At 34.4% G+C, this 12,299-nt stretch overlaps 1 protein-coding gene across 1 annotated transcript; it reads left to right on the forward strand.

Moving 5' to 3' along the window:
* Window positions 1-5,285: 5,285 nt before the first annotated feature.
* On the forward strand, window positions 5,286-6,895 carry LOC109157426. Its single transcript, XM_019305333.1, has 4 exons — window positions 5,286-5,557; window positions 5,750-5,855; window positions 6,049-6,126; window positions 6,464-6,895. The coding sequence occupies exons 1-4, from the start codon at window positions 5,492-5,494 to the stop codon at window positions 6,514-6,516; spliced, it is 303 nt and encodes a 100-aa protein (XP_019160878.1). The 5' UTR covers window positions 5,286-5,491; the 3' UTR covers window positions 6,517-6,895.
* Window positions 6,896-12,299: the final 5,404 nt, after the last annotated feature.

Below are 12,299 nucleotides of genomic sequence, written 5' to 3' on the forward strand. Positions count from 1 at the left end.
TCCTCAAACATGCGTAAGATCATTTGCCTGCAGGTCATACTATTACTGATCAAGAGTGAGACTACTGTACATTACATGCAGAATGAAATGTTAGAAGATAATTCAATTCATTAAAACAGGCTAGCTTCTGCATGTGGTGTGAGTCGATGTGTGATGTGTGCTTTTCATCCATATATGTAGGGTAATTAATTAATGGTTTTAGAATACTCCATCTCTATTTTTTTTCTTATTTGTTATAAATAAAATTGGGTGGGTATGCAGTTTAGATCATTGGGTTTGACAGTGCCAATAAGACAACTGATCTTAACGTTGAGGAATTTGAAGCAGGAAAATAGTGTGTGTTCAGTGAGAAACTGGGGGGGAAAACAGTATGTGCATTGTCCATCGAGGTTCTGTGCTTGACTTGGGTTTCGTATGGTCGGTGGCTTTCCAATTTTCTTTAGTGCGAGGGTGTGAGGTTTTTTTTTTTTTTTTTTTTTTTTTTTCTTGGTTTTAGTTGTTGCTGTTTTTTTATGGATTCTGTTGGGTGTGAAGATGTGTCAATTTTCGTGTTGTTTTGTTTTCTAGGTAAGAAGGTCAGGGTGTTGCGGTGTGGTCTCGGTGGTGCTCAAAGTTGTTTGAGCGATGATGACTTCGTTTCACCACCGTTGGCTTTCTTGGCGAGGTTGCAACAAGACCCGGTATGGAAGGCCGTTGATGATGCCCGTGCGGATGGTTCATCTTCTGATGAGAGGTCTCGTGGTGCGGTGTCTTCTGAACACGAATCTGAATATCCTACTGTTAAGTTTCGGGCACAAACTAGTATTTTCGTTGATGCGCTTGTGGACCTGTTAATGCGACAGAAGGAAGCTATTAGGAGTTTGGGATTTGGGGCTTTGTTGAATTTCAAGGTGGCTGAGTGCCCTCCCCGTTGCACGGTTATGTGTTTCTTATGTAACTCACACGGCACATAAATAGTGTTTAAGTTATGCTTAAGTGTTTTTTTAGGTTCACACGGTTTGATGTGCTTGTTTTTGTGGTGTTTATTTGTGAGCGTTGTAGGTTCGTTTACTTTGGATTGGAGCATGTGTGCGCCACTGTTTAATATTGCGTGCGTGGTTGGTGAACTAGTGTTTTCTTTCAAACATGTGTGCGAATTCATATGTCCCCATGTGCGTAGGGGTGTTTTTTTTTTTTTTTTTTTTAAAAACCAATGTTGGCATCAAACATGTGTGCGCAGTGATATGTCCCCATGTGCGTAGGGGTGTGTTTTGTTCTATTATAGATAACCAGTTGGTAGTAATTGTTCGTCTGAGAGTTCCACCTGCGCTCACATGTATGTCGTGGTGTGTGCGCACTGGATAAAGAGCTTCATTCGGTCATTTGTAACTAATAAAAAGCTTGATTTAATTAAATACTCAAATACAGTTCGTAATTGAAAACTACAAACCATTGTTCATTTTTTTTATTACCTTTTTCTAAACTTCGGTAACCAACATAGTTTATGGGTGGGTAAAATATGTGCGCATTCATATTTCTCCGTGTGTTTAGGTTTTTGTATTTTGGTCTTTTCTCGAAAACCAAGTAGTGGTAGTTGTTGATCCGCTAGGTCTACCTGTGTGCACATATATGTCGTGGTGTGTGCGCACTGGATAAAAAGGCTCTTTCGGCCATCTATAACTAATAAATATTTTGCTTTATTATTGTTGGTCTACCTGCGCACACTATTTTTTCTAATAGCACGTACACACCAAAAAGATACCTTAGTCGCTTAGGCAATTTTTACTTTTAACGTGTGGGTTACGGTGTGCACGCTGCGACTCGCAGTCGTGCACACATCAAATCCGACTTCCGTAATGTATGCTTGGTAGAATTCAATCCCGGTTTCCACTTTTTCGAATCGTTGTCCTTCGTATGGTGTTTTCTCATTTTCTGTAGAAGGTTTCCAGTACTTCGTACCATCATTGGCTATTTCCATTGCACATTAAAACGATGTCGTTATTGGAATCCATGTTTCTTACAATTTCAAAAGCCCACCTTGATTTTTCTTGGAATTAAATAAAAGGCCCGTGGCCCATATAACACCTTACCCTTGTATGATATACACTTTCAACATTTAGCTTCTTACCCTAGCAGGACTAAACCTAAACATCTTCCCCTTCTCTCTTGCTCTCCACTCCTTATTCTCTTCATGAAACCTTAGGAGTTATACTTGGTAATGGTAATGCGTTTTGGTGAAAGTATTTAACATGTTTGGTAGTAGGGTGGAATGAGAATGGTTACTAATAGTAGTGCTTGAAAATGAATAAGGGAAAGAAACCCTTATTTTATTTGGGTATGGATTTTTTAATTGATGGGGTATTAGAAACCCATAGTAGTGTACTAAAAACCTGTCAATCAAACAATAACAATCACTTTCATATCCATTCCTATGAGCAAACCCATCAACCAAACACACCCATAATTTGGCTTCATAATGTATAGAATTTATATTCATAATATACAGAATTTATGTTCATAATACACATGCACATAAACACGATATAATGAATACACATAAACACTTAACATAATACACATAATTCATATCCATAATGTATAGAATTCATGTTAATAATGCACATAATTCATGTTCATTATATTATGTTTATGTTTATGTGTATGTGTATTATGAACATTGATAACTGTGTTTATGTCCATGATTTTACCCCATATATAAACCTATTTTGAGTGAAAGATATTTTGATTTTATGCAAAATGTGCCTTAATTCAATTGTTTATATCCTTAGGTGCATAAATATATAATTGTTGATTTGAAGACAATCGCATGCTTTTCGGGGCATTTTGAGTGAATCTCGAGTCAATGGAAGTCAAGGTGAAGCTAAGGAGGTGGCTAAAACGCTTCAAAGAGAGCCACAGAGTGGTACTTTCAATGGATTTTATCACAAGAACAAAACAAGGGAAAAATTGAGCAAAAGACCAAAGAGTTGTAATTCCCGCTAAATTTGGTGACACCTTAGTATTTTGATCATATATATCTCATTCTAGGAATGTCTGATTCAAGTGATTCTTCCGCCATTGGAAAGAAGACTCGAAGGGCTACAACCTGTGATGCAGAAGAAAACTCGACGCGTCGAAAAATTTCTGTACGCGACCTAAAGAATAAAGACAAAACTCGACGCGTCGAAAAATGCGTCCTGTGCGAATTTTGGGATGTCCAGAAGTTCTTATTTTGCCCCTACTTGGCTCTCGCTATAAAAGTCACATCTTCCCTCAACTCTAGGACTTTAAGCTGCGTTTTTTGAGACAAAAAGAGTGAGAGACATCAAGAGCTACAAGATTACCTTGGAAGAAGGAGAAAAAGTTAGGAAGATTCGGGAGAATCTCTTTTCCTTTTCTTTTACTTTCTTTGTTTCCTGGTATTGCTATGAATGTTATTCTAGCCATGAGTGGCTAAAACATCTTAGAGATTTTTGTGTGAAAATGTTTATGAACCTATGTGCCTAGTCCTTAATTTCGTTAATATATTTACATTTGGGATTCATGACTTGTGTTGCAATTGTAATTTATATTGTTGATACTAGTAATTAAAGGCCTAAATTACTCGTTTCATAGCTATCTTTATGTCTTAATGGGAGTTAGGGCATAATTAAGATCACCCACAACACCACTTGACTATTGCACATTGGGAGATGGTATATTTGTTAAGGATTTATCTTTAATGCTTGTTCTTGAATTGTTGAGTATTTATATAATGGGAATGAATATTCACTTGCATTATTTTAGGTTGGAACTATGGGAGTAATTCCTGCCCTTGTATGCATTCTCACACCTGTTTGAACCCAAATTATATTTTGCACCTTAGATTGACACTAGGTGATTAAGCACTTGAACCCTAGAAATCCCACTTTTACTCTATTGTTTTCATCAACTTGTTCGCTCGTTCTCTTTTAATTTGTTTACTTTTACAATCAATCAATCACCCTTTTTGCTAGGATTAGTTTCTGATGAATAGACTAGTAGCTAGTGTTTGATACGCCCCGCTTCCCTGTGGATCGATAACCCGATACTCCGGGTATTTATTTATTTGTCAAAATATATTGCAATCAAACATTTATTCTGTACATTATGAACATGCATTCTGTACATTATGAAGTCAAATTATGTGTATTGGACTAGGATCTACACTGCACTGTGGATCCTGTTCCACAATATAATGATTGGGAGAAGAGAGGGTGGGCCCCCTCCAAGCATGGGCCCTGGGCAAGGGCCCAACCTGCCCTTGCCCCAGAGCCGGCCCTGACCCAATCATTATTGTATGGATCATGGTCCACACAAGTTGTGTGAATCATATTTTGTGTAATGTAAAATAATGTACACTCATTACAAAAATAATGTACATTTAGTACAAAAATAATGTACATTGTATTCATGAGAGGTACATTATTTTTATACTAAGTGTACATTATATTGTATAATGTACATTCAATACAAAAATAATGTACATTTAATATATTAAAAATATACGTTTTATTATGGTCCACATAACACTTTGTAGACCATGATCCACACAATAATTTACCGCGTTACCCAACCCCTCCCCTTCCTCGATTAATAGGGTTGGTCCATGCTTCCGTCCATAGCTTATTCAAGCGTACTGTTTTGATTTTGTAACTTTTCTATTTGGATCAAACTTAACAGTTAACCTTTTTACAAAATTAATTATCTCAAGTAATAGTATTATTGTATTAGTATCTATCTTTGAAATAATATTGACTCTTATCTTTTCTTAAAAAAAAAAAAACATTAGGAAAACCACTAGCTTGTTTACATATATAGCAATGGTCAAGTCAGCTTCATCCACAGAGAATTTTGAAATAATATTGACTCTTATCTTTTCTTAAAAAAAAAAAAAAAAAAAAAAAAAAAAAACATTAGGAAAACCACTAGCTTGTTTACATATATAGCAATGGTCAAGTCAGCTTCATCCACAGAGAATTCTGCAAATGGGTCATTTCACATTTAGGGCACATAAAGAATGTGGGACAGCAGATAGGTATTAAGATGATGTGATCAGGTGGCTACTGCATACGCCACAAAACATCAAAAACTAATCTTTAATTTTTGGGATCTCAACAAAATAAATAAATAAATAAATAAAAAGGATCCTCAGCTCTTATCCAGAAAAGATTAGGTGAATCTCTAGCTTGGATTTCTTGTGCTATTTTGGCCCTTCACTTAGATATCTGTGGATAACAAGCCATCATCCCTCCCTCTCTGCTATATATATATATACTGTTGTAGTCAAAGAAAATATCTAAGCTAAGCAGCACTTTTCCCATTTGTTTGCATTCTTGAAAACTTCCCAGCAGCTAGCCCTGATCTCCTCCCATTTCTTTATCATATATTATCATTATTATATTATACTAATTCCCCTATTCTTCTATATATTATTCTCCCTTTTCTCTTTCCTTTTTGTTTTTGTCCATTTGTACCAAAACAAATAGATCAAATGTACCACTACCACCACCACCCTTTTCCTTGTTTGCATTGCCACCCTCATAGCTATATCAGAATGGTAAGTAGTAGCTAGCTTAGCTAGGTACTTTGATCTACATACACATATATGCACTAGTCTCTCTCCTAATTCTATCTATTTATCCTTTGATCTCATTTTGCTAGTATAGTTAGACTAAAATCATAAAAACTCAAATTCTAGCTAGCATGGAATTGAACGAACTTATTATCATGTACACAATTGGTTTTACAGGTTCAAAGTCTAATAGAGAGGTGTTTGCTCCTTCATATGGACCGAGAACAATGCATTAAAGCTCTCGCTAGGCACGCCAGAATCCGCCCACTCGTCACGCTCACCGGTACGGTACACAAATATGAAATATATATACACCCACACACTACGTACAACATATATATTTATATAGCTGCTCGCTAGAATTGTGTTTTACTGCAACATTATAGTATTTCCCATCATCTATACACATGCATACATAAAATCAAAGGTTATATTATGTAAAAGGATTTTGAAAACAAAAATGAAAACTTTTGTAGTGTGGAGGGAGCTACAAAAAGAGAACAAAGGCTTCTTTCACCAATATCTCACCCAAGTATCTCTGATTCCAAATCTAGGTACCTTGCTATTTACATCTACATGTTGACTTCTTTTTTTTTTGTCCGACTTGTTCTAAGTATATCCTAATATATGAGGCATTTTTAAATCTGTATCATACTTAGACTAATCTCCTTTCACATCGGGCCAGCCCAATTAAGGGGCAAGTGTTGGCCATATTAATTTTTTTTTATACAAAATGAGTTTTTGATGAACGTATTCCTAACCTCTTTTAAGGGATAAGAATGCACGACTACTCATGCTAACCAATATGAATATACAGGTTGAGGTTTTACATTGTCATAATTTAGATGTATATATGTGATTATTGTTTGTATGTACCTTAATGTTGTACAGGTAGGCATGGGAGGATATACCCAAGAAATGGGAGGAGGAGCCAATGGAAATGAAGAAAACATACACATGTCTGGTCAGGGATAGATGTCATGAATTAATGTGGTTGTCCTCGAAGCTAAGGCATAATAATGAAACAGTGGCCGATGTTTTAGGGTTATTTATATTTGGAAATTATATATATTTACCTCGTAATTATCCTAGTATAGAATGACGTGTAGCTTGTAGGGACCATATAAATGAAGAATGTTTTCTTATCCTTTCTTAATCACATCTATCGATCATAACATGGTAATGGCTGTAATATAATAGTCTCTTGTAGATATCTCTAGATATAATACTTTGTAAGTTTGGGTTGTGAAACTTGTGATTCAATATTGTATAATTAAATGTATAATGCATTGTAATTGCATGATCTAAATGTTTTTTTTTTTTTTTTTTTTTTTTTTTTTTTTGGATAATATTAGAGTTGTACATTATCCTTAAAATTTTGTACACTACATTTTTATAGATAAATTTGTCATCATTCCGTTAGTTATTAATTTTACTCCAATACTAAATTAATGTTTTAAATTTTATTTAAAAGAGTTGATTTTCTTTCTAATATTAGCATTTTCTTCTCAATATAAATGAAAATATTATGGAAATTAATGTTCATACCATTATTATAGAAATAAATAATATTGCAATTATTAATTTCATTCTAAAATTATTAGCTCATATAGTCATATATCTTAATAATTATTGCAAAATATAAGATTTTCACGAATATTAAATATAATTCTGATGTGCAAAAATAATATTTTAAAATTATTTTGATAAATATTTTTATTTCTTGTTTAATAATTTTTGTTAAATTATGTCTGTTAATCTTCGGTGATCTTGGTAGAATCTGCATTACGCTAGCGAGATAGAATTGAGAATAGAGAAAATAGAAAGAGAATCGCAATTGCAAATACAGAATAATCAGGGAAAATCAAGGGAACTCTTCATTCATTCCATAACTGTACAACCTAATACAATGCATGTATTTCCTATAAATTAGGAAAGTAACAAACCCACTAGCATAATGATCACAATAAATCATACATTTTACAACACTCCCCGACCCCTAGCCATATATTATCTTACTATACTCATGCCTCGTTAAAACCCTTGCTAGGAAAATTCTGTGGGAAAAACCGAGTCAAGGAAAATAGTATATGATGCATGACTAAACATATATTGCACGGGTTGCCCCATCAAAAATCTTAAGCTAAGAAAACCCAGTGGGAAAAACTTAGCTAAGGAAAAGAGTACAACCATAAACTAAACATAAAAATTCTTGGCATAATCTTCTTGACATTACTATACGATGATCATGCCTCGTTAAAAACCTCACTAGAAAAACTCAGTATGAAAAAACTAGTTGAAGAAATGAGTTCATGATATGCGTATTCATGTATTGCGCTAGCTACCTAAAAAAAAAAAAAAAAACCTTTAATTAAGAAAATAATATAAAAAAAAAAAAAAAAACTTAATTAGAGGAAAAAGAGTACAACTGTTGGTCTTCAAGACCCAATCTTCATAATTGATTTAAGTATAATCTTCAGGATTGATTCAAATCTAACCTTCAGGATTGATTCAAATGAATGACACTCCCCCTGAATATAACAATCTTCAAAATCTACACTTTTTAATATAAAGACAACATTGTTCCAAAATAAGTGTATAAAAAGAATGTATGGTACATATTATCAATATTGACTAAGATAATAAACAAATTCATTATTAACTCTTTATTGAGAACATAATGGTACTTATTATTCCTTCAGCATGAGGATAATAACTCCATTTGCAACTCTTTAAAGAGTACATAATGGCATATAATAAATATATATTCCTTCTTCAAGAGGAAAAATACTCAGTCAATTATTAACCGTTTCCGATCATATAAAGAACATTGTAATTTAATACCATACATGCTACGATTTTCATTTTCTCATTTCGGAAATTATAAGTCCATCAGGGGTTTCTCAAAACAAATATTAACTGCATATCTAAATTTATTGTTCTACCAATAATATTATGTAGCGGAACGCAATTTACCGTGAGAGAATATATTTGATTAGAATCAAAGGGTCTCTGCGTGAACCCATAAGCTACAAATTAAACTCGCTTTATGTCATATCACCTCGTTATTCTTATTTCTCCTTTTGTGCACACACCCATTTGTAACATTCAGGATTAACGTTCAATGGTGTACAGTATTGTTATAAGAGGAATATATTCATTTTAGCGAGTTGAGCTATGCCTTAATTGGTCCTTTATACGTTAAATAGTCATGACACTTCCGGTGCCTAACTCTCGATCCAGATTGTTGTATAACAAGCAATTTGTAAAGGTAACTGGGTTGTCGACAACTATAATATTTTATCATAATTTTCTCCCATAAAATTCATGGCAATTTCTAAATCAACCAGATTGTTATCATTTCCCAAACGTATTTAGATCTGGTTGTTGCTCATCCCTAGTATTGTGTTTGTTTAGTGCACCCATAATTTTACTAGGGTTTTTCGCCATCTGAATGAACGTCTACAGGACATAATTATTCAAGGTTTTTCAAGAGTGACAATGTTTCTTTACTAGGTCTAGTATTATGATTCTTATCTCTTTCACCGATAGATCTCCTACACTTCTAGTGTCCAGGAGTATCGATCGATATATTTGGTCCAAGTTGGGAAAGGCATATTGAACCTAGTTACTCTTTTGTGATCAGTATGATCAATAGATATATTTGGCAGATTAATTGTCTCCTAAACTTCCAGTTCAATCTAACTAGTACGCGTATGTAAATAACGAAGATCTTTTTATTTAGTGAAATTTCTCGGCATTCCATTAAATTTGAACTCTTATCTCCCCCTAATGTCGAGAAACGACCTTCATGTATGTAGTCAGCGTACCTAAGCATATGTAATGATCCCTTATCATGGGCTCTTGTTATTTAATCAAGGGGGGTTTCTTTGATAGCCCTTTTAGAGGTACGCTGTGGTGGTGATATATGGAAATAGACTGCATATTATAAATAATAACGCAGATAGGAAAATGTTTATTTTGAAACCACGTACTAGGTGTAAAAAAAAAGGGGGTATAACAATCCTCGAGGGACTGATTTGTGATATGCAGTGAGTCAAATTTGGGTAAAAAAAAATATTAGTATCTAAAATCTGACTCATAGTAAAATTCATAGCAATCCTTCAAGGATTGATAGGATATATAGATCATTTTTGATTAAAAATTCATTATCAAGGTTCAATCTAAAGGGTGACGTAAAAATTAGAGCTCTTAGTCTACTTTGTGGGCAAATATATTCTCAAAATTGAGAGCTATAATTAGTGCTATGAATATGTCTTCTAGACAAAGCTATATTCAATATTTACATTAATGCTCCACTTAAAACATATAGTGTGATATAGATCACAACTACTAGGCTCATATAATCTAATTTTCATCGTAAGAGCATTTTAAGATTTAGCAACAACAAGTGCAACCTAACAGGACTATGTTATTATAATCAAGTTTATTTGCAAGATGTAATATTTAAGGCCGATAACAAATAATTGTTATGGCACATTTTCTGTTATGATATTCACATAGCCACATTGCACAAGAGAGAAAATTGTGATAAAAATAATTGTCATGTGTTAATCAGCACACTGAAGAATGTATGCAAGTTTACCATTGCACATTCCAGTTTATAATTTGACATGGTATAACCACATTATGCAATGTGATTATATTGCCTAACATTAATAATAATAATTCATTGACATAATTATAGTCAATATCATGTATATGCATACCAAATTACATATAAAAAATAATTATATAAACACGTATACCATATGCGCAATAGGAAACCAGAATCTACGCAAACAGGTATACATACACAGTAAAATTTAAGCTTTTTCATGCCAAAAACAGATATCATCATAGCATTTAAATAAATATATTAATAAAATGATTTGAAAATAAAATTAAATATTCATGATACACATGGATGAATAATGTAATAATGACATTAATATTAAAAACGTCATACAAAAATAAAATAGACAAAATATGCATAGCTATCATGACTTAAAACATATTAATGTCCAATATATATGGATCAAAAAACTACTAATGAAATGTTTGTAAAAGGTATGAATAAATAGAAAATTGTCCATCAAACAATCACAGGGTGATCGATCACTCAAGCTCGTACTGCAATATATCATCATCATTATCATTCAATACCGCAGGCAAACTGAGTGTTTGTGCCTTCTGGGCATCTGTTTGGTGATTGAGGACATTATCTTTTTAATATACCATTGGCATAGCATGCACCCACGCCACGTAATGTGCTTTTATGTACTTCAATAATATAAAAGCATTCAAACTTGATTTCAAATTGCAGTATAGGAAATGACTCAGAATCGTCTCAGATCAATCTTTAACATAACATGTTGCATATTAAAATGATCAACAATATTGCACAAGCAAAGCAAAAACCAAACTGACCTCAAAGCTTCCTGCGCTATTGAATTCCTTCACCTGACCTCAACTAGTTATTTGCTTCTTGACACATCACCTAGAGACCCAACGTGGCCATGAATTCTCTCGCACCTTTTACAAGTACGTAGCTGAAGCAATCCCAGGCTAAAAATAATATATTTCCAACAGAGAGGTATGCATTCCACATCCTCTCAAATAACCAATAAATCCAATAGGCTCAACCATAAAGAATATCACAGTCTACTACACCCAAATTAAATAAATACACAAACTACTATCTGAAGCTATGATCGAGGTTTGCATTTTGGGGGTTAGATTCAAGAGACAACATATGAGTTATGGAGATATCAAATAACAACAGTGCAAAGGAAATTCAATCTGACCTTGAATTAAAGGCTACTATTGCCTTCTTCTACCTTGAGGTCTCCAGCGGCTGTAGACGAAGACGCCGATCAGACGCGCAGAAAGAAGATCTGGTCACCGGAAAATCCAGAGAGCTTCGATCGTCAATCTGACCGGTTGGGACGTTCTCGACACGTCCCCAACACCATCTAGGCCCTCCGATCGGCCATGCATGACCGGACCGCCGGAACCTGGTCTCGTTTGGGTCACCCGCCAATTCAAGAGCACAGAGTTCGAGGAACACGCCTATCGCGTCTCTTACCGGAGCACGCTGGAGCGGGGAAGTCGGCCTCACGCGATGCTCTCCGATCGGCGCGACCAGTGGTTGATTTGGTGATCGGAGCACGCTGGAGGTGAAGCCCGTTACTCACTCCTCACCTCAGCCGTTCGCCACGATTGCCCACCAGGAAAAACGATTTTCTCCAACAACAAAACCTTTTTTAACCTGCCAAAAGTTTCATCTCGAGAACCCTGACGGTGGAATTAAATTGAATTATGGCATATAACCGTACACAATTTCATATATATTGATTATGTAAAGAAATTAATCAAATGAAAGCACAGCAGCACAGATTTCCAAAATGAAATTTATACATTCACATTGTATAGCATTTTAAGAGATTGTAATTAAATTGTACCATTCACTGAGGATTAACCTAGACCACTCGTGCTGATAACGTATTAAACAATGTATGTTAATCTTCGGTGATCTTGGTAGAATTTGTGTTACGCTAGCGAGATAGAATTGAGAATAGAGAAAAAAGAAAGAGAATCGCAGTTGCAATACAGAATAATAAGAGAAATCACTGGAACTCTTCATTCATTTCATAACTGTACAACCTAATACAATGTATGTATTTTCTATAAATTAGGAAAGTAACCACCCACTATCATAATGGCC

Source organism: Ipomoea nil, unplaced genomic scaffold, assembly GCF_001879475.1.
Source record: "Ipomoea nil cultivar Tokyo-kokei standard unplaced genomic scaffold, Asagao_1.1 scaffold2781, whole genome shotgun sequence".
NCBI classification, from domain to species: Eukaryota; Viridiplantae; Streptophyta; class Magnoliopsida; order Solanales; family Convolvulaceae; genus Ipomoea; species Ipomoea nil.